This window comes from Mizuhopecten yessoensis, unplaced genomic scaffold (genome assembly GCF_002113885.1).
Source record: "Mizuhopecten yessoensis strain PY_sf001 unplaced genomic scaffold, ASM211388v2 scaffold11173, whole genome shotgun sequence".
Taxonomy (NCBI): Eukaryota; Metazoa; Mollusca; class Bivalvia; order Pectinida; family Pectinidae; genus Mizuhopecten; species Mizuhopecten yessoensis.
In genome coordinates this window covers 1,493,825-1,521,395 of record NW_018408916.1, presented here as the reverse complement: position 1 = coordinate 1,521,395, position 27,571 = coordinate 1,493,825, and the positions used below count along the sequence as shown (strand labels likewise).

Sequence of the window (27,571 nt, the reverse complement as noted above, 5' to 3'; positions counted from 1 at the left end):
CCCAATTATTCCAATTTATGATGCAGAAAAGTATTGCACAACAAATACATGTATAACTGGTAGCGCCGTGGATAGGCGTTTTACAGTTTTCCTTTAAAAAATTATAAATGGAAAAGCAGCCCAGCTCAGAAAACGAAAAAATGACGAAAACATTATATATTATAAACCCTTTCAGGTGATGAACACATTGTCCATCTGACGGGGGATGAAGCGACCAATGCAGGCGCCAGTGGATCTTTTGCCAGTGGGTCATTCTTCAACGTTTCTGGCGTTCTGCTTGACAAAGCCTGTGTTAAGATTGACCATTTTTTGAAAGTTGCTGAAGGGTGTATGGCAAAACGGAACAACGGCAAAGACCACATTCTGAGGTTTGTATGTTAATGAAATGCAAAATCAATATAAATCAAACATTACAACAACGTCAATCAATGAATCTTTGATAAGGAATATACGAATGCGTTACAGACACATTCTTGCCTGGTTTATAAGACATATAAATTGTGTGTTGGTATTTTGCACACAAGTCCAAGACGTACCAAACAAGATATGAATGTTTTGAAAACTACAACTTTAACCGCAATGTTGCTTAAGCGTCCCCGAAATGTTTATGCTACATGATCTCTTATATAGTCCCAATTCCAATATAGAAGTGTGCTTTCCAGTTTCGGCATACATAGCGATTCAGATATTAATTGAATACCCGGCTTAAACCGCATCACTGGAAAAGCTAGCTTGCCAGTACAGCAATATTTTCCCCTCAAATACCTTAGTTGTTACACTAGCCTAATTTTAATCAACGTTTTGATGAAAGGGGAAACCAAAGTAGTTTGCTTCTATTACTTGTACATTATTCCGTTGCAAAAAATGTAAAATCAGAGGTCTCTTTTTAAAGTGGCTATCCATTTCATATATGGCTTTAAACAAATTCAGGTGTTGTGATCGATTAAACACGGCCGTCAATTTTAAGCCATTTTGACACGTCAATCTTAACTGTTTACAGCAAAATTTCAATTATGTTAACAATTACTCGACTTACAATGGAACGCCCTTCTATTTCATCTATTTCAGGAATTACATGAAATTTTATCATTTTGTAAAAGAACGTTATAACGTTTAGTTTTAATTCAAAATATAAAAAGGTAACTTTTCCCCTGTCGTCTCTGAATTGCCATATGTTGTCGTATTTTCAAAACAAATTCGTCCAATATATACTGACCAAAAGAAGAAACGCACAATTAAATTATGCAATCAATAGCCTATGAAATTTTGGGAAATTTGTACAAAATTTTATATCAATATGAAGGGACAAGTCTACTCTTTACAATACTGTAGAAGAAAAGTTTGTGTGACGTCACTCGTGTCATCAGTAATTACTCAAAGAGGGATACCCGCGAAAAACAAAATGACACTATAGTACCTGGTGTGGGCACCTTTTGCACGAATCCCTGCACGGATTCTTCTATGCATTGAATTCATGAGAACATTTATTCGCCTTAAGGGAATGTTGTTCCATTCTTGTGTTAATGCTGCGATCAACTGGGCGCGGTTAGTTGGGGGGTTTTGACGTTTCCTAATACGCCTGTCCAGCTCATCCCACATATGCTCAATGGGAGACATGTCGGGGCTATATGGGGGCGATTCCAGAGGCTGAACGTTGTTTGCCGTGAGAAAATCACGACAGACTCTGGCAACATGCGGTCGAGCATTGTCTTGCTGGAAAATTAGGTTATGACGTCTGAGAAGTGGAAGGACATGTGGTTTGAGGATCTGGTCTCTGTATCGAACGGCATTGAGGTTTTGATCCAGGACCACTAAGGGGGACTTTACTACATGGGAGATGCCTCCCCAAACCATTACAGAATCCCCACCGAATAAATCGCGTTCAACCATGCATGCGTCGGCGAAACGCTCACCGCGTCTGCGATATACCCTTTGTCTTCCGTCTGAGCGATACAGACAGAATCTAGACTCGTCGGTGAACATCAAACGCCTCCATCGACGCATCCCAAACCTATTCGGGCCATGTCTGCGCATCCAGTCAAGACGCACTTGCCGCCTCCGTGGTGTCAGAGGTGGCCCGACATAAGGTCGGCGCGCAATGATTCTCTCGGCACGCAAGCGGTTCCTGGCAGTTTGAGGACTAATGGGTCTGCCATGAGTACCTAAGGTATGCGACGCAGTCTCTACAGCAGTCTTGAATCTGTTGCGCAAGTGCGACAATCGAATCGCCCTGTCTTGTCGTGCGGTCGTTACACGCGGAGGACCGCTCCTGGGACGGTCGGAAACTAACCCAGTAGCCCGGAACCGTTAAGCGTGGCGTCTCAGTCAATGGCGAAATTAAAATGCCAACGTGGAAAATTAATGTGGCTGAACCTAGAGTATCCGTTGAGATTATTTGTTTGAAAAACTCCGGCTTGGCTTGATCACGCCGCGTGATTTGGACTAAAGAAGCTAACAAAGTCGCACAATGACATCGTCACGCTTGGCTGATTTTAGGGTAGATTGTTGAGAAGGGAGATCGTTCTTCGTGTAATACCTGACCAAATATTCCATTATTACCTTACAGCTAAGGTGTACTGCAGAGGGAAGGGGGGGGGGGGGGTATAGAATAGAAGTATAGAATTCAGAACAATTCGCACAGACTATTGCATAAACAACATTCCGGATTCCGGATATCATACTACTTCCACTAAAAAATAGTTATGTTTTAAATGTAAATTCTTTTCTTAGTTCTAGATAGCTTTACGTATAAGGTGGCATTTTTGTAGTGGGTTTTGGCAAACCATACAAATTGTTTTTCTTAATCAAAAATATCCTGTGAAAACTAGCTCAAGTTCATTACCGTCTTTAGTGATAAGTTTTGGAAAAAACAAATTTAAAAATATTTAAAATTATTTTTCATCATAATGTATTTTTCATTCAAAAGTTTAATAATTGGATGTAAATAACTTTGATCACAACATTTTTGCGTATTGTTTTTCACACCAGTTTCTGTCACCCATAGTACTTACTGTTTAGTAAAGGATTTTACAACGTACGTTGTTCGACACGAGTGATCTTTAATTGGTGTCTTTATTGCATCGGTGTACAGGTGTACCACTGATGGTCTACATTGTGTATATATATCCCTTGTTTTTACAGCGCTGCTGGTATTTATCCACGCCCTAGCGACGAAATCGTGAGAACAGCATTGGCTTTGAGAAGTGAGGCAGACTACGATATTTTTTCGAACAACTGCGAACATTTCGCCTCCTACCTTCGATACGGCGCAAAATGGTCTGACCAGGTAAAATTGTAACACATGTTATTGTAATGTTATGTTATATAACCTCTTTCATCACAACCTTTGCTATTCAACAGCAAACGCCGCTGTTGTAGATGAAAAAAATAAGTAAAGTGGCAAGGCAGAAGTCAGATTGACCAATGAGCGTATTAATGAGTTCAGCGTTTGAAAAACGTTTGAATTTACTGCAAGGGAAAAGGATAGGGTTTAAGCTGACCTGGCCCGAAGGGTCATTGAGATGTTGCAGTCTGATGCCATCTGTCGTCCATAAACCCACCTTGAAACAATTATTTCTCAAGAACCATAAGGCTGTAAATATTCATATATAAAAAACAAAGACCATATTTTTAACTCAAAGTCGATTAAGACTAGGGCAAAATATGAACAAATGAAATATTTACATGAAAACACATTAAAAAACACACAAGCAGAACAAGACCAGGTGTTCCGAAAGCCCAAGCGTCTTTCGCTTCATCGACGACATCGACATGTAATTATAGGTCACCCCAAATAATGACACGTACTCACCTTGAGAAATCTGGTAGTGACAACAAAACCACCAGGCAAATTGATGAGCTTAATCAAAAGCATCGACCTTCGTATCACACAAAGAAATAACATATCTCCAAATAAGAGCATGATGGCGACCATTAAACATGTCCATAGTCTTTATCAACTTACATCTGTGTAAGCCCAGTGTTGTAAGATTGTCCGTCATAACCAAGAAATTATATAAGAACAGGTAGAAGCTATGTACAAATTTTGTTTTACTTTGTTTCAGGCTGATCTCGCTCTCGGTACGGTTCTAATAGGAGGAGCTGCTGTCGTTATTGGAAGCTTACTCAGGTCTTTCTTTCAACGCGAGAAGTGACAATATTCTACTGCATCAGTGCTACAACTCTTCTATTTTTCGGAAAAAATCCTGACAAATGCTCAAGGGTATGGTTTTCGAGAAAAATATCAACATAAACAGTTGTTACAATATATTTATCTCCTTTCAGGTCACATTCGTCTTTTTTTGTCAAACGCTTATTCCTCCTGAAACAGTTGACATGGACTTTTTACTTGACGTATCATTAACACCAGCATTCTAGGAATTCCAGGGTTTACGCTCTGCTACGTATCTTTTTACACCCCTGGAATATGCCATGAAGAAATCGAAGGCTCTATATAAGCGATCTTTTGGATGATAAAACAGCCTCTGATAAAAACAGGAAATGGATCGCGCAATTGTGTAACGGTAAAATTGGCCGCTCTCTTGTTAAAATAAGAGGATATGTATCAGCCTAACGATGAGTCGTTTTTGTTTATTATTTTATGTATTTTTAACACATTAGGTAAAAAATATAATACAGTGAAAAAGATCTAGTCAAAACAACTGACTTAAAAACTTTTAAAACTGTATTGCCTACACATAAAATCCGAAGAGCACTCCTCCAACCCTGGAAATATACAGATACAGTGGCATTACACCCTTTGTTACGTTACGAGAAACAAAACGATAACGTCGCAAATTCTCAGCTATGACAAAACTGGCTTTGTTTTCCTCTGGGTTTTTTTCTGATCTTAATACTCACAAAAAGGCAAAAATTTAGCATGTTTTGGTTAGTTCAATGTTTAAAGGAACCACAAATCTACTCCAATAACATCCATTTTTATCAAATTCGCTAAAGCTACTCTATCATTAATCCATCAGCATAAAGATGTCTGCTCAACGGCAAATGTGGAGGTTAGGAAGGCGGAAGAAATGAAGACATTCCTGTTTTGTATAAGTAAAACATTACATATTTAACAACAAGTATGGAACAAGTCAGTGTTAATTTACATAAATCACTCTTGAAAGAAGCGTGAAGGAGGTCTTGCTATATTTGGGAGGAAAGAAGAGTACCCGAAACAAACCCCCATTACACGCAAGAGTACACGCAGGAGTCCGTACCACATTCCAATACAAAGACTGAGTGTCCCAGGCCGTCCATAAAGAGTAATACCCAGTTTAACTATGTTGTAGCTATTCTTACTAATCATCAAATATTTCACTAATTTTCTCAAACTACTGTTTACATAAATTACAGCATAATATACGTTTTAAAGAAATTTTCGAAATACGAATAATAAAAAACAAAACAAAGCACAAGAAACAAATGTTGCAATCGATGATGTAAGCATACATATTTACCGATTGGGTAATTTTTAATGTGAAGCGCCAAAACAATGCACAGCGCTGGCCTTTTTTAACATCCTTACGCCGGTATATCTAAAACGATAAAATCGAATTCTAAGACATTATTTAAAATGTTTGATTTTAATGTTTAGGCCTTACAAACGCGTATAAACCTTTCAAAGGTTTTCAAGAAACCAATAGACCACAGGCTTATACAGAATTTAACTCCGTGCTTTAAACTGTCCACTACAAATCATACATTTGATAATAACGTACCATAAAATAATGATTCATGATAAACAATTCGGCAAAATAAGCACAGATTGATCTGATGTTGTGATGCTGTAGAGTTAACCCCTCACTACTCTATTACAACATCCATGCAAGGTAATATATGAAGTGGATTCTTCAAATCTCCTCGAATGTGTTAATTATGCAAAACAATCGCTTCGTTAAAGAATGTGTTTATGTCCGAATTGCAACACAATCAGTGCTTATATATTGGCGATTCCCGTCTGTCTGTCTGTCTGTCCTCCCGTCTGTCTGCACTAAGGTTAAGAAGAATGGTTAAGCTCACTTTCCAAGTTATTAATTATCGCACATCAACTAAACTTTTATGGCTTATGTATCTAACGATGCTAATCACATGCGATGCTTCCGATGCTGCTTCTGACCTGCATTTTTCGCTTGACTGACCAGGTTAAAAAGTTTGGTTGAGGTCAGGCCCCATCTGCACTTTGGTAAAGAAGAATGGTTTAGGTCACTTACCAAATAACTACTTGTCCTACATCAACTAAACTTGCATGGCTTATAAAAGGATGCTTATCACATCAGATGTTTTACATGAAAATGTACTGTAACAAGTCGGCTATAACGCCATTGGCGGTTTTTTGTTTTATCGTATCTTGTGATGTTTTCAATACATGTTGCGTACAGTTCTTTGTTTGGTGTTTACATTGCAATATATGCTGTGGTATGTTTTGAGTTATGGGACCGTTTCAATGTATTCAATTGTCATGACATCAAAATACAAGGTATTTTCAAGGTATAAGATTGTCATTGTATTATATAATTATCATTATATTTACTCGCGTATTTTCGAACACATCATTTACATGTGTTTTTCTTCTGTACAGGTGATTAACCGGTGTTCCTAACTTAATTTCATTGTGGGCGAAACCATAAATACGACTCATTTACCTGTATTTTTTAATGTTTATCTAATTTCTATAAAATTAAACTCCAACAACCTAGGTGGAATATAAAATGGTCTGGGGTGGATATTACGGTATCTGTGCTGTAGCATTCAAGTGAGGTGGTACTTTGAATGATGACGTTGGAGCACGGTCCCACTACAAACAGACCACAATACATCTCAAGCACACACGCAAGCATACACACTTAGGGAGATATTAGCCAGGTGGCATAGGACTAGTAGTTAGCGCCTGATAAGGCAGCTCCTGTGAATTCCTCAAAACTGTATTGATTAATGTATATGCTTATTATAATAATTGCATATATATGTACTGTAAATCGCTTTAAATTGGCTTATTTTAGCTAGATAGGGCGCTATATCAAATGTTGTATATTATTATTATTATTATAATGTAAAATTAGAGGTCTCTTTTAGAGTGGTTATTCATTTCATATATGGCATGAAACAAATCTAGGTAGTATATTTCTTTTGTTATTTATTTACTTTCTTTTAGATTTAAAACAAATGAGATTCTTATGTAACACTAGTAATCTCCTTGCACTATTTAATTTCTGTAAGCAGAAAAGCTTGATTATAGAAAATGATACTTTTAAAATATTGAAAATAGGTGGGAATCAACCTTTCGAACTCCACGTGCTTTGTTTCATTCAGCAGTTTTGCATTTAAGCTTACAACATAGGCGAAACCTATCTTCAAATCTTCAAACATATTTATTATCATAAATATTTCATTTATGTTGTTTGTCTCTGTTCCTCTTCATGCTGAGATACAAAGCGCCCGCCACTACTCCATCTAGAAAACCACCTACAACTACAGCAGTGCCTCCTATCACCACTGCTGCGATAGTTCCCTGAAAGTAAAACATAATCTAGCGATATTAACCACAGCGTTAACATATAAGTACGTATTATGCTACAGTGTTATATGCAAGATCATAATATAGCATTGCACCAATGTGTGTAAATAAACTATTCTAACATGTCGATATCAATAAAAGAACCCATTGTAACATGTCACACCGAAACAGAACATTTGAGAAAAAAACAAATATATAAAAAAAAAAAAAAAAAAAAAAAAAAACCNTATTTTGGTGTCTGCTACCATGACCCTCTTTTCTAGTGTTATTGGTGAGGAAACAACATATATTCAAGGACGACGTTTCAAAAACTCGAAACCGTAGTAAAAAATCGAAATGAAAATATGTCAAAATCAAGACAGACATCAGAATAAATCAAGGACAATATGAATCACTATGAAGAAAGGGTCTGAAACCGTTAACTGCTGAATGGTAGGCTTATAGCATAAATCATAATGTCTTTCAAAAACTATAATTGAAAACAAATATTAGCGAACATCCCCAAACAGCTATTTTATTTTTTCAAGCAAAAAGTCGAATGGTGTTGAGGTCGAGACACTTACATCTTTAAAATAAATTACCCAGAAAATTAGTATCAAGTCGATTTCTGCATTTGAATTAGGCGTGGACTTACATAATTTAACATCAGCCGTCTTAATAGTAACGAAACTATTCTAAAGTCAAAAGTCATCCGTCAAAAAAAGGATCTAAACTTCTTTTCAATTTCACTCTAATAATTCAGGCGGATGCGCAATGTGTTTGCCTATTCAGCAATTAGTTTTAAAATGCAATTGAACCTGTTTGAGAGATCATCTCGGATAAGCAATCCTCTTATTACGAACGATTCCTAAGATGTATGAAGCTACCCAGCGATACAAGACACAATATTTACCATTGTATGACATTGCCATTATATAACCTTACCGAATTCTAATTGCATTTATATCAGGCATGAATGTCATGGCCATGACTATATTTCATTATTGGCGAAACCATTCTTATAACGTCATAATTGTTACGTTGGATACCGCTGAGCCTTCCTGGAAGTTCATTCAGAAACGGCTAAATAGAAGCATTCAACTGCATTAATATTGACCATGAATGCAAACTGATAGCATGTCAATGGTTCATTCATTAAATTAGTCTGAAATAATTTTGTTCATTGAAAACGAGATTTTGTTCAACGTTGAAAGAAGGACAATGATGCAGTTTAGAACAATAATTCGCAATAGATGTTGTTAACTATATATGCAGAAGATTGGAAAATCTCGGGGGAAAAAATTGTCAGCATAATTATGTTCAGCTACACTTCACCTGGTTAGAGGATCCCTCGCCGTATCTCAGAAAGGAAGTTAAGTGTTCACAGTTGTTCCATAACACATTGAAATCTGCCTTTCCGACCATAGCATTTGCTTCGTTCACGATTACAGAAGAATGTCTAGGACGTCTGCAGATAAAAGATAACGTTATAGCATTGTACCTGTAAACTAAAAGCGTAACATTCATATCGTGTATCCAGTTGTATACCTGGCTAGAATGTAGATCAAAGTCACAATGCTATCGATAGTAAACGAACTAAACAACTATTAACCTTATGCACATTTACAAGACAGGCTTTGATAGACATTAGTTATGATTTACGCATGTTGCAAGGACATAACGTTCATATCTATATATATAAACCATCAAATGGCATTGCCACTATCTAACCCTACCAAATTCAGTTGGCATTCATATAGGCTATAAATGCCATGGACCGAGTTTTGACGTCATCATTATTTTGACGTCATAATTGTTTCGTTGGATACTCCCCGGGCGACTGCTGTTCTTTTCATTGAACAACCATACACGATACATACATTATTTGAACTAAATGCTGAATAATGATAAGTGTAATGGAATTGTTTATGAGACAAATTCCAAAAATGGTAAACATAAGTATTGAACTGCTTTCAATTGTCATTCATAGGGAATATGAATGCCAACTGGACAAAGTCAAATCCAAGGCATTCTTCCACTTTTGAAACTGAGACATAGTATCCAGATACTATACATGTCTGAGTACCTGTCAAGGGCACGGTATGCCTATGCCCAACCATGATGTTTATATTTTAAAGGTCCTGTACCTTGGAGGAGGGCACAGTAAAGCTAAGCCCTTCAACATAATTAGATCCAAGAAGTATGGGCCTGAACTTCCACTAGCGGGCACAGTGAAACTGTGTTGCTTCTAGGGGTCCCTTATGCTTAAGGGATGAACAGACCTTGTCCAACTCCACCAGAGAACAATCATCTCCAGCATCATAAACAACACCAGATCCAGATACGATGCTCAAGAATGACCACCTCATCCATGATTCCTGATCAGCAGCTTTCAACCTCAAGAGGGGGCCTTGATAAAACGGGAAAGAGTGTAGGGAATTTTGGCAGAGTTATCTCCCTTAGACCGTTAACCGCGCCAACAACATCGATGTGACATCTCGGCGCGGTCTCTACACGTGATTTTCCTCTGCATAATCTAATAGATTTTAGGACCTGAGAGCAGTTCTCAACTACATGTTGTGACGGTTTGTAATAACACACACCAAATTCACGACATATATAAAGTCCTTTGGTTGGAAACTATAACGCATAGATTATTTATATTTCGAATTGCACTGGGGCCAAGGTCTATCACTACCGTATTCGAACCCCAGTCATCTCGTTTCACGGCTTATTCAAACGACTGTATTTTCAACAAATGGCTAATATATTGCCAATAATATGGTTTACCTGCACATTTGTCTAGTAAAGATTGTGTGTCTCTGGTATGTTGTCGTTATAATTGTTCGCCAAACCTGTCATTTTATTGCAAACAGCTTCGTTCCAGAGCTTGAGTTCGAACTTAATTCTGCTCTAGGGCAGTCTCAGCTTTTTGACCTCAGCTTCAGGCGCTGAGCTGAGTGTTTAGTTTGTGATAACGAAACACGGACGCTGAGCTTGAGTTCTCGAGTTCGGACTAAAATCTCAGCTTGTGGCGGCCTCAAGAACGTTTGTGATGCCGAAGCCAGATGTTGTTCTTATGTGTTGGCAATACAAATATCCTCAAATTTGCTGTTTAAGCTTTTTATGTGTTTTCCGAAATAGTGATTTAATGTTTGTAAGGCTTTCAGAAATCAATTTGGGTATTTTTGTCCTTTTCAGAAATCATTGATTTTCATAACGACTGTCAATAATCGTTATTGCGTATTTCTTTGTACTGATAAGTTTTAACTACTACTATTATAAATTGATATTTATGTTTAGTGTAAACACTTAAGTAAACGTGTGTTCTACGGTATCTGCTAACAGTCTATGTAGTGCACGTGATGTACCACCTATCCTCGATACGTAAGATCGTTATCTTTTGTATTTGGCTGTAACAGGTGAACAGAGGTAGGTTTTATCACGTAGATCTGACTTAAAGTCCCTTATTTAGGTTTAACCGTATTGCACCATGTTCATCTGTGTTTATTGTAACTGACGTTTCAGTTTATTTTTGTGAAGACTGCTGTCATCTTTACAGGTATTAGTTTTACCGTTAGAAAAAATGGATCAAATCAGTCTATCTGCCCTGTTATTAATGGGTGGTGTAATTACTTTTGTCTTGACAACAGAGTTGGTTGCTTTCAATTACTGACAAATTACATTGGGGTTAGTATTCGTTCTGTCGCAATTAACTCTTTGTATTTTTGTCTATTTTTCTTTTCCAGACCCAATAACGAACAGATGGCACTTTCATTATACTTCAACAAAAAGCACAATGAATGTGTTCTGGAGGAGCTGGAGGTCGGAGACATGGTGGAGTTTCCGAATAATATTTATTCTCACTGGGGAGTCTATATAGGTAATTAAATATAATGATCTTGTCAAACGATTGTATATATATATATCGGTAAAAAAATATAATGTAAACATATTCACGGCGCTAATATTGTGTTACGTCGAAGTGTAAATTGTCTAGACCACAACAAAAATTATGTTAATTGATTAGCCGGAAATTTAAAACATGAAAGTTCCTTTTTTATATATTTATCGAGGATAATTTAGAAATATCGGCTATACGATCTAATGGAAAATTATATTTGTAAACACCACAAAACACAACAAGAAAGGTGTAGATGGATATTTCATTTATATCTGCATTATCTAGATCACACTGTCTTTAAGGTAAACAAAAAGCCCGTTCTAATATGTTTTGACGGGGTGGACAAGATCCATTCAACAAAATTGCATTAGTTCATGGAAAACTGTTAGAATCACAATAATTTTATCTGACCTGGTTACATAACTCTCAATAATATACGCTAATATGGTGATCATGCAGCATGTACATAATTAACGATTGACGATAGAAGGAAGTGATCAAATAATTAGGTATGCCACATTGATCGCACTATGATGTGGACGGGTGCCACAGTGCAAAGCGCACTCGCCTTTCACCAAGGCGGGCGTGTTCGATTCCCAGATCGGACGTGAAAACGTATGGGGTCACCTGCCCGACCAAGTGTGTTTTCTCAGGGTTCTCCGGTTCATCTCACTTTAAGACCCCCGGGCCATCCAGAGTGATTAGTATAAATTGAAATATCTTGTGTCATAATTTATTTACCATAGGTCTCATGTCGATCTAAAATATATGTACACACTGTTCTGTTTTCGTTTTTTTCGTTCTTATCTAAGTAAACAATGTCTAGGTACGAGATGAATCGACTATTTCATGGAATCCTTTAAACGAAACTAAATAATGTGTATGTGTGTATGTCATCATCAACTTCTGTGTAGTTTTGTATCGTCTGCGTTGATAGGACGCATGATTGCACGATGTTGTCAGTTCATCCACCAACATGTTCACATGCTTTTATCTGGAGCATATAGCTACTGATATGGTGAAAATTAGGGAGTTTAACCTTTTGTAATTATTCCAATTGATGATGCAGAAAAGTATTGCGCAACAAATACATGTATAACTGGTAGCATCGTGGATAAGCCTCGTCCATAGCAATAAAGAGATGTTGAAGTTTTCCTTTAAAAAATGGAAAATGGAAAAGCAGCCCAGCTCAGAAAACGAACAAAATGACGAAAACAATGAAGCTCTTCGTTGTAATGAACATATACTGAACAAAAAAAGAAACGCACAATTAAATTATGCCATCAATAGCCTATGATATTTTGGGAAATTTGTACAAAATTTACATCAATATGAAGGGACAAGTCTACTCTTTACAATACTGTAGAAGAAAAGTTTGTGTGACGTCACTCGTGTCATCAGTAATTACTCAAAGTGGGATACCCGCGAAATACAAAATGACACTCCAGTACCTGGTGTGGGCACCTTTCGCACGAATCCCTGCACGGATTCTCCTATGCATTGAATTCATGAGAACATTTATTCGCCTTAAGGGAATGTTGTTCCATTCTTGTGTTAATGCTGCGATCAACTGGGCGCGTTTAGTTGGTGGGGTTTTTTGACGTTTCCTAATACGCCTGTCCAGCTCATCCCACAGATGCTCAATGGGAGACATGTCGGGGCTATATGGGGGTCATTCCAGAGGCTGAAGGTTGTTTGCCGTGAGAAAATCACGACAGACTATAGCAACATGCGGTCGAGCATTGTCTTGCTGGTTATGACGTCTGAGAAGTGGAAGGACACGTGGTTGGAGGATTTGGTCTCTGTATCGAACGGCATTGAGGTTTTGATCCAGGACCACTAAGGGGGATTTTACTCCATGGGAGATGCCTCCCCAAACCATTACAGGAGCCCAACCGAATCTATCGCGTTCAACCACGCATTTGTCGGCGAAACGCTCACTGCGTCTGCGATATACCCTTTTTCTTCCGTCTGAGCGATACAGACAGAATCTAGACTCGTCGGTGAACATCACACGCCTCAATCGACGCATCCCCAACCTATTCGGGCCATGTCTGCGCATCCAGTTAAGACGCACTTGCCGCCTCCGTAGTGTCAGAGGTGGCCCGACATAAGGTCGGCGCGCAATGATTCTCTCGGCACGCAAGCGGTTCCTGGCAGTTTGAGGACTAATGGGTCTGCCATGAGTACCTAAGGTATGCGACGCAGTCTCTACAGCAGTCTTGAATCTGTTGCGCAAGTGCGACAATCGAATCGCCCTGTCTTGTCGTGCAGTCGTTACACACGGACGACCTCTCCTGGGACGATCGGAAACTAACCCAGTTTGGCTATGACCATCCATCAACATCGCAATTGCTCTACCCCTCTGAATTTGCGTTAAGCGTGGCATCTCAGTCAATGGCGAAATCAAAATGCCAACGTGGAAAATTAATGTGACTGAACTTAGAGTATCCGTTGAGATTATTTGTTTGAAAAACTCCGGCTTGACTTGATTACGCCGCGTGATTTCAACTAAAGAAGCTCACAAAGTCACACAATGACATCGTCACGCTTGGCTGATTTTAGGGTAGATTGTTGAGAAGGAAGATCGTTCTTGATGTAATACCTGACCAAATATTCCATTATTTCCTTACAGCTAAGGTGTACTGCAGCGGGGAACTTTGTGCGTTTCTTTTTTTGTTCAGTATAGATATTATATACCCTTTCAGGTGATGAAAACATCGTCCATCTGACGGGGGATGAAGCCGCCAATGCAGGCGCCAATGGATCTTTTGCCAGTGGGTCATTCTTCTCCGTTTCTGGCGTTCAGCTTGACAAAGCCTGTGTTAAGGTTGAAAATTTTTTGGAAGTTGCTGAAGGGTGTATGGCAAAACGGAACAACGACAAAGACCACGTTCTGAGGTTTGTATGTTAATGAAATGCAAAATCAATATAAATCAAACATTACAATAACGTCAATCAATGAATCTTGATAAGGAATTTTCGAATGCGTTACAGACACATTCTTGCCAGGTTTATATAACATATGAATTGTGTGTTGTTATGTTTAATTAGTATTTTGCACCAAAATCCATGACGTACCAAACAAGTTATAAATGTTTTGAAATCAGCGTCTCCGAAATGTGTATGCTACATGATCTCTTATATAGTCCCAATTCCAATATAGAAGTGTGATTTTCCAGTTTCGGCATACATAGCGATTTAGATATTAATTGAAGGGAGTTTTGTGTACATTGGATACGTTCTACGCAGCAGTAGGACATCTTGTTTAACAAACCATGACGACCTTTGTTTCTTTCATACTTTTTCAGCAGGTTCACAGCTTAAAGGGTAGATTATGTAGACGAAGTAGATCGTGTGACGTTGGTGCGGTCACCCATCCAACTACTGACCCCGCTCGACGTTGCTGAACTAGTGAGCGGGTCCCCGGGTTATACTGCATTACTGGAAAAGCTAGCTTGCCAGTTATGCATTATTTTCCCCTCATTTACCTTAGCTGTTACACTACTCCCCCCTCCGGGAAGTCTCGTCCCGACACCTGGTCTGGGGAATTACGTAGGCCCTCCCTTTGTATCAATGTACCTTCCCTAATCACCTGGAACTGGCCTTACATGATCACAGAGATCCCACCGCTGTCACCAAATGTAACATGTGGGCGGTCACCCATCCAACTACTGACCACGCCCGACATGTCTGAACTAGTGAGCGAATCCCCGGGTTATACTGCATCACTGGAAAAGCTAGCTTGCCAATACGGATTTTTTATCAACATATATCAACGTTTGGTTGAAAGGGGAAACAAAGAGAGTTTGCTTGTAATAATACGACGGGCGCTTCTTACATATTCCGTTGCAAATAATGTAAAATCATGGGTCTCTTTTTAAAGTGGCTATTCATTTCATACATGGCTTTAAACAAATGCAGGTGTTGTGATCGGTCAAACACGTGTTAACAACAAAATTTCAATTATGTTAAAACTTACTCTACTTACAATGGAACGTCCTTCTATTTCATCTATTTCAGGAAGTACATGAAATGTTATCATTTGTAAAAGAACGTTATAACGTTTAGTTTGAATTAAAAATATGAAAGGGTAACTTTTCTCCTGTCGTCTGTGAATTGCCATATGTTTTCGTATTTTCAAAACAAGTTTGTCCAATATAAAATTCAGAACAATTCGCATAGACTATTGCGTAAGCAACATTCCGAAATCTAGATATCGTACTACTTCCACTAAAAATTAATTTTGTTTTAAATGTAAATTCTTTTCTTAATTCTAGATAGCTTCATGTATATGGTGGCGTTTTTGTGGGTTCTTTTGGCAAACCATAAAAAAGACTTTTCTTAATAGAAAAATATCCTGTGAAAACTACCTCAAGATCATTACTATCTTCAATGATAAGTTTTGAACAAATTTAAGAATGTGTAAAATTTTCTTCATCATTATATATTTTTCATTCGAAACTGTAATAATTGGATGTAAATAACTATGTTTCACACCAGTTTTTGTCACCCATAGTACTTGATGTTTAGTAAAGGATTTTACAATGTACGTTGTTCGACAGGCGTTATCTTTAATTGGTGTCTTTATCGCATCGGTGTACAGGTGTACCACTGATGGTCTACATTGTGTATATATATCGCCTTGTTTTTACAGCGCTGCTGGTATTTATCCACGCCCTCGCGACGAAATCGTGAGAACAGCATTGGCTTTGAGAGGTGAAGCAGAGTACAATATTCTATGGAACAACTGCGAACATTTCGCCTCCTACCTTCGATACGGCGAAAAATGGTCTGACCAGGTAAAGTTGTAACACATGTGATTGTATTGTTATGTTATATAACCTCTTTAATCACAACCTTTGCAAACACCGTTGTTGTAGATGAATATGAGTAATAAAGCGCCAAGGCAGAAGTCAAATTGACTATTGAGCATATTAATGAATTCAGCGTTTGAGAAACTTTTGCAATCAAAGCAAATCATATTAATTTACTGCAAGGGAAAAGGATACTATATAAGCTCACCTGGCCCGAAGGCCTATTGAGATGTTGCAGTCTGCTGCCAAATGTCGTCCATAAACCCACCTTGAAACAACTACTTCTCAAGAACCATTAGGCTGTAAATATTTCAGATTCATATATCAAAAAAAAAACATACCAACAAAACCATATTTTTAACTCATAGTCGATTAAGACTAGGGCAAAATATGAACAAATGAAATATTTACATGAAAACACATAAAAAAAACACACAAGGAGAATAAGACCAGGGGTTCTGAAAGGCTAAGCGTCATTCGCTTCATCGACATCCGTCATGTAATTATAGGTCACTCCAAATAATGACACGTGCTCACTTTGAGAAATATATCCAGGGGTAACGCTCTCTTTCGCTCTCTACACCACTGGAATATGTCATGGCAAAATAGAAGGCACGAAGATAGCTGTTTAATCGGTCTCGGGTAAAAGAAAACTGACCAATCGCTAGTCTGATACCTGTCCTTTGAAGATTACAAAGGATAGACGCCCGACTCCAAAGCCTGTCAAATTGTACCGTAACATGACTGCTATTTTCTTTTGATGTACACCAAAGGATCAAACTTGTCCTCTCGTCTGTTCAACAAGGTGATACAAACGGAGCCTTCAATTTTGCTACGACATATTCCAGAGGTGTAGAGAGCGAAAGTGAGCGTAACCGCTGGATATCGAGGATGGGCAAATTGATGAGCTTAATCAAAAGCATCGACCTTCGTATCACAAAAAGAAATAACATATCTCCGAATACGATCATGACGGCGACCATTAAACATGTCCATAGTCTTTATCAACTTACATCTTTGTAAGCCCAGTGTTGCAAGATTGTCCTTCATAACCAAGACATTATATAAGGACAGGTAGAAGCTATGTACAAATTATGTTTTATTTTGTTTCAGGGTAACCTCGCTCTCGGTACGGTTCTAGTAGTAGGAGCTGCTGTCGTTGTTGGAGGCTTACTCAAGTCTCTCTTTCAACGCGAGAAGTGAAAATGTTCTTCTGCGTCAGTGCTACAACTCTATATATTTTTTTCGGAAAAAACCCAGACAAATGCTCTTTCAGGTCACATTCGTCTCTTTTTTAACGCTTACTCACCCTGAAACAGTTTACATGGATTGTTTAACTGACGTGTCATTAAGTCGTCTATTCGATTCATGGTACCTGTAATACTGTAACGGGATTATATTTGTATTTAGAAACGCTGCACTTATGGGGGAAATAGAGTCGTACTTTCATAGCATTTTTTAATGAAATGTAGGCGATATGAACGCAATACAATAAATATATATTCATAAACTATTGCACATAATTGTATACGGCGTTGCTGTGATTGTTATCAATCGTTTATCTTCCTCTTTTTCAAATCAAATTAAAATGTCCATGGACACTGAGGTTTCCTTTTTCACTGTTGTATTTTAAGTAAAATAGAGGGAAATTCAAAGAACCCTGAAAGCATCCTCGAAAGTCCAGGGGTAACGCTCTGTTACGTATTTTTTACACTACTGGAATATGCCATGAAGAAATCGAAGGCTCTGTATGCGTGATCTTTTGGATGATAAAACAGACTCTGATATAAACAGGAAATAAATCGCGCAGTTGTGTAACGGTAAAATTGGCCGCTCTTTTTTTCATAAGAGGACAGGTATCGGCCTAACGATGAGTCGTTTTTAGCTAACCTGCCCGAATGGCAAGTGAGCTTATGCCATGGTGCGGCGTCCGTCGTCCGTCCGCCCGTCGTCCGGCGTCAATATTTTACTTTAAACAACTTCTTCTCAATAACCAAAACGCCCAGGGTACGGATATTGGGTCTGTAGCATGCTTCGATGAAGGGCTACCAAGTCTGTTCAAATGAATGACCTTGACCAACTGTCAAGGTCACAGCGGTCAAATGTGTTAAAATCTTCAAACGACTTCTTCTTAATAACCAAAAGGCCAAGGGTACTGATATTGGGCCTGTAGCATGCTGGGATGAAGGGCTACCACGTTTGTTCAATTGAATGACCTTCATCTTTTTTTTCAAGGTCACAGGGGTCAAATATGTTTAAACCTTTCAGCAACTACTTCTGAATAACCAAGAGGCCTAGGATAATGCCAGTAACATGCTGGAATGAAGGACTATCAAGTTTGTTCAAATGAATCACCTTGACATATATTCAAGGTCACATGGGTGAAATATGTTTTAAAAACCTTTAAACAACTTCTTCTTAATAAGCAAAAGGCCAAGGGCGATGATATGATATTTGGCCTTTAATATGCTGGGATGAAGGACTACCAAGTGAATGACCTTCGCCCATATTCAAGGTATCAGGCGTCAAATGTCCTAAAATCTTCAAACAACTTCTTCTCAATAACCAAAAGACCCAGGGTACTGATATTTAGCCTGTAGCATGCTGTGATGAAGGGCTACCAGGTTTGCTCAAATGAATGACCTTGACCAAGTTTCAAGGTCATAGGGGTCAAATGTCTGAAAATCTTCAAACAACTTCTTCTCAATAACCAAAAGGCCAAAGGTGATGATATTTTGCCATTAACATGCTGGGATGAAGGACTACCAAGTGAATGACCTTCGCCCATATTCAAGGTCACAGTGGTCAGTGTATGTTTAGATCGTTAAATGATTTGTTCTGAATAACCTAAAGGTCCAGGGTAATGATATTTAGCCAGAAGCATGCTTGGTTTGAAGACTATAAACTCTGTTCAACATAATGTCTTTGTTTGACATTCAAGGTCACAGGCGTCATATGTTGAAATCTTTTAATAGATTTTTATGAATCAAACACTGATATTTTGCCAGTAGCTGTATTTTAGTCCAATTTTAAGATTACAAGTGTGAGATTAATACCAGATGAGCGATGCAGGCCCAATGGGCCTCTTGTTGTTTATCATTTTATGTATTTTTAAAACATCAGGTGAAAAATATTATACAGTGAAAAAGATCTGGTCAAAACAACTGACTTAAAAACTTTCAGAACTGTATTGCCTACAAATTAAATCCGAAGCGCACTCCTCCAACCCTGGAAATATAGTCGATATCGAGGTTCTTCCAGTACTGTACAGATACAGTGGCATTACACCCTTTGTTACGTTACGAGAAACAAAACGATAACCTCACAAATTCTCAGCTGTGACAAAACTGGCTTTGTTTTCCTCTGGGGGGTTTCTGATCTTAATACTCACAAAAGAGCAAACATTGAGCATGTTTTGGTTAGTTCAATGTTTAAGGAATCACAAATCTACTCCAATAACATCCATTTTTATCAAATTCGCTAAAGATACTTTATCATTAATCCATCAGCTTAAAGATGTCTGCTCACCGGCAAATGTGCAGATGTAAGAAGGCGGAAGAAATGAAGACATTCCAGTTTTGTATAAGTAAACCATTACATATTTTACAACAGGTATTGAACAAGTCGGTGTTAATTTACATAAATCACTCTTGAAAGAAGCGTGAAGGAGGTCTTGCTATATTTGGGAGGAAAGAAGCAAACCCCCATTACACGCAAGAGTACACGCAGAAGTCAGAACCACTTTCAAATACAAAGACTGTGTCCCAGGCCATCCATAAAGAGTAGTATCCAGTTAAACTATGTTGTAGCTATTCTTACTAATCATCAAATATTTCACAAATTTCCTGAAACTACTGTTTACATAAATTACAGCATCATCTACATTTTAAAGAAATTTTCGATAAGAATAATAAAAAAACAAAAAAGCACAAGTAACAAATTTTGCAATCGATGATGTAAACATACATATTAACCGATTGGAAAATTTTAAATCTGAAGCGCCAAAATAATGCACAGCGTTGGCCTTTTTTGACATCCTTACCCCGGTATATCTAAAACGATAAAATCGAACTCTTAAGTCATTATCTAAAATTTTTGATTTTAATTTTTAGGCCTTACACCTTTCAAAGGATTTCAAGAAACCAATAAACTACAGGCTAATACAGAATTTAATTTCGTGCTATAAACTGTCCACTACGAATCATACATTTGATAATAACGTACCATAAAATAATGATTCATGATAAACAATTCGGCAAAATAAGTAAACATTGATCTGATGTTGTGATGGTGTAGAGTTAACCCCTCACTACTCTATTACAACATCCATACAAGGTACTGTAAAGAGTGGATTCTTCAAATCTCCTCGAGTGTTATAGCTTAAATTTACAGCTTAATTATGCAAAACAGTCACTTCGTTGAATGATGTGTTTATGGCCGGATTGCAACACAATCAGGGCTTATAGATTGGCTATTCCCGTCCGTCCGTCTGCACTTAGGTCAAGAAGAACGGTTAAGCTCACTTTCCAAGTTATTAATTATCCCACAACTAAACGTGCATGGCTTATGTATCTAACGATGCTTATCACATGCGTTGCTTTCGATGCTGCTTCTGACCTGCATTTTCCACTTGACGGACCAGGTTAGAAAGATTGGTTGGGGTCAGGCCCCATCTGCACTTATGGTTAAGAAGATTGGTTTAGGTCACTTACCAAGTAACTACTTATCCTACATCAACTAAACTTGCATGGCTTATTTATCTAAAAGGATGCTTATCACATCAGATGCTTTACATGAAAATGTACTGTAGCAATCCGGCCATAACGTCATTGGCGTTTTCTTGTTTTATCGTCTCTTGTGATGTTTTCAATACATGTTGCGTACATTTCTTTGTTTGTTGTTCACATTGCAATATATGCTGTGGTAATTTTATTGGGTTATGGGGTCATTTCAATGTATTTAATTGTCATGACATCAAAATACAAGGTATTTTCAAGGTATAAGATTGTCATTGTATTATTTAATTATCATTATATTCACTTGAGCATTTTCGAACACATCATTTACATGTGTTTATTCTTCTGTACATGGGATTTACCTGTGTACCTAAATTAATTTCAGTATTGGCGAAACTATTATTTAATGTTGTTTTTTATATATAAAATACTCCAACAACCTAGGTTGAATATAAAATGTTCCTATATGAACATCTATAGTAGAGAGTAGAGTTTCACTTAAACATAGCCATGAACATCAAGTTGCATTAATATTCAGAAAATAACGAAAGTTTTAGCCATCATTAAAATATATTAAGAAACAAAATCGAAATATATACGGGATGTCTAAGGCTATTTCACTTTCATCATGAACGAATATGATCAAGGGATACTTAAAGACATTTTCACGGCTGTCGTCGTGAACATGATTCGTGATTGCCTTCATAACATGATTTCTAACTGAATAAAAGTTTTGTATATACTTTTGCAAAAGACTTTGTCAATAAAAAAAAACAGCCCGTTCTAAACGTATTTTCTTGGAGAAACCCTACTTTCTGTTGTCATTATCTTTTTATATAATCAAGTATGAGCCCTGTTTTTAAGTTCTGTCATTTCTATTCAGTAATAATGCAAAATGCATCAAATCAGCATTTTCTATATTTTTTATGTAAATGTGTCGTACGCTGGCGTTAAAACGCGATTGGTATTTCAATTACAAGCATTCTGATTTGTATACATCTTTTGTACATCTCTACTGGTACAATGATATGCTTGTCTAGAACATTTGAGGTACAATATACGGTGTTTTTAAGTTAACATTTCATTCTTTAAATTGACATCTTCAGTCCAAGGACCAGAACCTACAACCGCTTAAAATTGATTGATGATTAGTAATAACAATAATCCCTTTTTTTAATCCGTCTTAGCGTATTGCAGAGTTATCTTCTATTATGAGCAGGTATTGATTGTTACGTCATTGGTTTGTGTGAGAAAATACGTCGTTTTCTCAAAATTTGATGACGTTACTCTCATAAACCAATGACGTAACAATCAATACCTGCTCACAAGAGAAGATAACTCTGCAATAGGAAAAGACGGAATAGATAAATGAACACGATTTTGCATTAAACGTCAAACTTTTCGTTAAAAAAAATGGCCATTGCATGATTCCATCATCCTCGAAATCCAAGGGGATATGCTCTAACCCGGACTGTGTCCCGACAAATTCGAAGGAACGAGGTAAGCTATTTGACTAATTTCGCGTATAACAATCTAACAGATCGCTAGGTTGGTACACGTTCTTTAGAGTTTACAGACAATACCCGGATTCAAAGCCGGTCACTTTTACTGTTAGGCTGCTGCGCGTTTGATTTGATGTATATCAAATGATCAAACTCGTATCATCTGCAAGTTGATACAGACAAGGCCTTCGATTCTTTAATGTCAATTGTTCTATAGCAGTGTTTACCTGTATAAGTAGATGAGAGCATAGCAATGGATATAGTTGCTCATCCGTATCATTGCAGCTACTTCGTAACGTTTCAAATATCTATTTCTCTTAAATTATACAGACTCTTGCAGGTGAAGAGAGTAAAAATCTACTAAAATATGTTGCTAAAAAAAGAATCAAATAGCTTAGAACTCGGAAACGTTGCTTAAAAAACCTACGGAAACTTGTCAATTATCGTAACCTTACTGTGTTTCATCGATCTCCCATTTATTTTCAGAAAACAGTCTCCATGTTCACGTATCCCATAGTTTATGTTTTTTCACACACAGAAAAAGGAAACTTCAGCAGGACAGAAACACTCCTCTTTGAGGATATCTACTGAGCCTTTTTACCCGACCAAGTAGCAACTGGTAGTACGAACTTTCGGTGCTTTTGCTTACATTATAATCTTAGATTTCACTGGTTTGGATATTATATCCGTCTTTACAAATGTTCTAATTTATCTAGAGCAGTATTATCTAATGTCTTATGCAACCATTTCTTAAACTCTTTCAATAATGAGTAGAATTGTCAACGGTTAGCCGGTCCAACGGTTTCTCGGGCGGAATACCACAAACCGGTTACCAAAATCAATGACCGAATAGCCATACATTTATTTACCCCTTTTGGGAGACCTATGTTTCCATGGCTTAGCCCTAAAAATTATCTATAGATTCGACCAAAATCGGATAGTTTTGTAACAATTTAGTGTTCAGGCTGCCATATTGGTGTTGTTTTTGTACTCTATTGTAAAGATTGACAAAGAGTTTCCGCCAGCACCATTACAAACCTGAACAGATTTTATATGTACGTCGTTCTGGCCGATCCGTGGGACACAGCCGCTACGACTGTCTGTCCGCATCTGAGGAGCTGTCCGACCTCAGAGCGTGACCTGGAATCAGGATGGGCAGGCGCCAACTTACCCCCTCACGTCGACCGAACACCAACTTCGCCAGTGAGTCACTGGAGGGTACATGCTTGAATACGCAATCATGTATTAAAACGTTTGTCAATTAAATTTTGTTCTAAAGAGCAATGCTTTCACATATGAGTTCGAGTAGAGAAACGTACTGTAATTGAATCTCGCCTTACTGCATTCCGACATTTGTTATCCATGAAATATACTTACTGAGGTTACATGTAACTACTCACTGCGTTTAACTTGAAACACGCGAATAAACTATTATGCTTATTGATATATACTTTCTAAACATATAACGTATTGTTGACCGATTAACCGGTTACTCGATCGAAAGTACAAGTAACCATGATTATTTTATCTTTAATAACGAAATTCACCATTCACAGTGATGCTATTTAAAATAATCATATCTCATGTTTACAATAAAAATAGATTCTGTAAGAAACGGTCGCCTTGCTCATGGTAAGCAGGCGATGAACGCAATGATTTCAATTTCCCGCTTCGTTACATTACAGTGTATAGACACAGTGTATAGACACAGTGTATAGACACAGTGTAAAGACAAAGTATATAGACACAGTGTATAGACACAGTGTAAAGACAAAGTCTATAGACACAATGTAAAGACAAAGTCTATAGGCACAGTGTAGAGACAAAATCTATAGACACAGTGTAAAGACAAAATCTATAGACACAGTGTAGAGACACAGTGTAGAGACAAAATCTATAGACACAGTGTATAGACACAGCGTATTGACACAGTGTAAAGACCAAGTCTATAGACAGAGTGTAAAGACAAAGTCTAACGACACAGTGTAGAGACAAAATCTATAGACACAATGTAAAGACAAGTCTATAGACACAGTTTAAAGACAAAGTATATAGACACAGTGTAAAGACAAAGTCTATAGACACAGTGTAAAGACAAAGTATATAGACACAGTGTAAAGACAAAGTCTATAGACACAGTGTAAAGATTAAGTCTATATACTTCGTTTATAGACACAGCGTATAGACACAGTGTATATACAGTGCAAAGACAAATTATATAGACACAGTGTAAAGACAAAGTCTATAGACACAGTGTAGAGACAAAATCTATAGACACAGTATAAAGACACAGCGTATAGACACAGTGTATAGACAGTTTATAGACAAAGTCTATAGACACAATGCAAAGACAAAGTCTATAGACACAGTGTAAAGACAATGTCTATAGACACAGTGTAAAGACAAAGTATATAGACACAGTGTATATACACAGCGTATAAACACAGCGTATAGACACAGTGTTTAGACAGTGTAAAGACAAAGTCTATAGACACAGTGTATAGACACAGAGTATAAACACAGCGTATAGACACAGTGTTTAGACAGTGTAAAGACACAGTGTATAGACAGTGTATAGACAAAGTCTATAGACACAGTGTTAAGAGAAAATATATAGACACAGTGTAAAGAAAACATATATAGATACAGTGTACAGTCAAAGTCTAATACCACAGTGTACAGTCAAAGCATTTAGACACAGTTTATATACACAGCATATATGCACAGGTTATAGACAGTGTATAGACAAAGTCTATAAACACAGTGCAAAGACAAAGTCTATTGACACAGTGTAAAGACAAAGTCTATAGACACAGTGTATAGACAGTCTATAGACACAATGTAAAGACAAAGTCTATAGACACAATGTACAAACAAAGTCTATAGCAATCTAATTAAAATTATATCTTCACATCGCTCCCGTTTACTGATATGTCGCGTTGAAGATCTAACAACGTCCCGTAGAGGGTCATGTTCAGGCGACCTTTGCATTAACCAATCAGATGAGAGCTTACGCATTTCTGTAAGTGATGATGTAATGATTTCGGAACACACTTGCTATGATAAAAGACCGAGAGGTGTCAAATGAGCATCGAAAATGGCGACGCCCATGACACCACGCCGTGTCTATCTACAAGACAACGTTTGTACAATTTGTGGATTTTGCTTTGAAATAAGAGAGACTTCCTCTTCTGGTTAAAATATTTAACAACCTGAAACTAAAATTAACCAATGACAGGCTTCGCAATATTCAAACTATCACTGGACCAGACGAAAAAGTGGATTTTGGGCTACGAGGTGTCTGCATTAAATGCTACAGGTCCTGCTTTCTGATTGGTTGAAAGAAAGAGTTATGTCGCGTTTTGATTGGCTTGTTATAAATACGATAATGCATTCATGTTGACCTCTGACGTGACCCTCTATGGGATGTTGTTAGATCTTCAACGCGACATATCAGTAAACGGGAGCGATGTGAAGATATAATTTTAATTAGATTGAGTCTATAGACACAGTGTACAGACAAGGGCTATAGACACAGTGTACAGACAAAGTCTATAGACACAGTGTAAAGAAAACATATATAGACACAGTGTACAGACAAAGTTTATAGACACAGTGTACAGACAAAGTCTATAGACACTGTGTAAAGAAAACATATATAGACACAGTGACAGACACAGTGTATAGACACAGTGTACAGACAAAGTTTATAGACACAATGTACAGACAAAGTATATAGACACAGTGTACGGACAAAGTTTATAGACACAATGTAAAGACAAAGTCTATAGACACTGTGTAAAGAAAACATATATAGACACAGTGTACAGACACAGTGTATAGACACAGTGTATAAACACAGCTTAAAGACAAAGTCTATAGTCAAAGCATTTAGACACAGTGTAACAACAAAGTCTATAGACACAATGTACAGACAAAGTATATAGACACAATGTACAGACAAAGTATATAGGCACAGTGTACAGACAAAGTCTATAGACACAATGTACAGACAAAGTCTATAAACACAATGTACAGACAAAGTCTATAGACACAGTGTACAGACACAGTTTATAGACACAGTGTACAGACAAAGTCTATAGACACTGTGTAAAGAAAACATATATAGACACAGTGTACAGACACAGTGAACAGATAAAGTTTATAGACACAATGTACAGACAAAGCATATAGACACAGTGTACAGACAAAGTTTATAGACACAATGTACAGACAAAGTATATAGGCACAGTGTAAAGACAAGGCTATAGACACAATGTACAGACAACGTCTATAGACACAGTGTACAGACAAAGTCTATAGACACAGTGTAAAGACAAAATCTATAGACACTGTGTAGAGACAAAATATATAGACATAGGGTATAGACAGTGTATAGACAAAGTATATAGACACAGTGTACAGTCAAAGCATATAGACACAGTGTATAGACACAGTGTATAGACAAAGTCTATAGACACAGTGTATAGACAGTGTATAGACACAATGTATAGACTAGTATTGGATCTGCTGAGTACTGAAAAGTACTCCCTGTTTAGTTACAAACAATTACCTCAGGAGCCAGGCGACCAATAAAGTGCAAACGGTAAGTTGTCATTATCAATTGTTTTATTAATCAATTCAAAATTCGACAGTAAGTTATCTCGAATACTTCACATATACTACAAATGGCCATGGTCTAAATGGCTATAGTCGGGGAACTATGAACACTGTTGAAACGGTTTCCTGGATAAAACTTTTTTTTTCTGAAAATGAGGAGTGACGCAAGTAATACTTTGTTATTAGCTCGGCCGCCATATTGCCATCTCTTAATTAGTTATGTTTTGTGTTGGCAATACAAATATCCTTACATTTAGTGTTTAAGCTTTTTATTGTGTCTTCCGAAAAGGTGATTTAATGTTCGTAAGGCTTTCAGAAATCAATTTGGATATTTTTGTCCTTTTAATATATCATGGATTTTCATAACGACTGTCAATAATCGGTATTGCGTATTTCCCTTGTAATGATTTAACTACTACTAGCGGGTTCGAGACCTTCGTTGAGTAGTCGCCATGCCGTAGGTCGGGGTTTTTTCCCCGGACACTCCGGCTTTCCTT

The 27,571-nt window shown here is 37.5% G+C and overlaps 2 protein-coding genes across 3 annotated transcripts in view; both read left to right on the top strand.

Moving 5' to 3' along the window:
• The window catches only part of LOC110467458 (HRAS-like suppressor 2), a 24,080-nt gene extending 19,478 nt beyond the window's left edge, over positions 1-4,602 (top strand). For both annotated transcript variants that reach the window (XM_021524641.1, XM_021524640.1), the window contains exons 3-5: positions 176-368; positions 3,142-3,286; positions 4,065-4,602. In XM_021524641.1, the coding sequence (XP_021380316.1) occupies positions 176-368; positions 3,142-3,286; positions 4,065-4,154 (428 nt within the window). In that variant the 3' untranslated portion in view covers positions 4,155-4,602. The remainder of the gene's footprint in view (positions 1-175; positions 369-3,141; positions 3,287-4,064) is intronic.
• Positions 4,161-17,451, top strand: LOC110467460 (HRAS-like suppressor 2). The gene is made up of 5 exons (XM_021524642.1): positions 4,161-4,222; positions 11,245-11,378; positions 14,108-14,300; positions 16,057-16,201; positions 17,330-17,451. The coding sequence occupies exons 2-5, from the start codon at positions 11,261-11,263 to the stop codon at positions 17,417-17,419; spliced, it is 546 nt and encodes a 181-aa protein (XP_021380317.1). The 5' UTR covers positions 4,161-4,222; positions 11,245-11,260; the 3' UTR covers positions 17,420-17,451.
• The last annotated feature ends 10,120 nt before the right edge of the window (positions 17,452-27,571 follow it).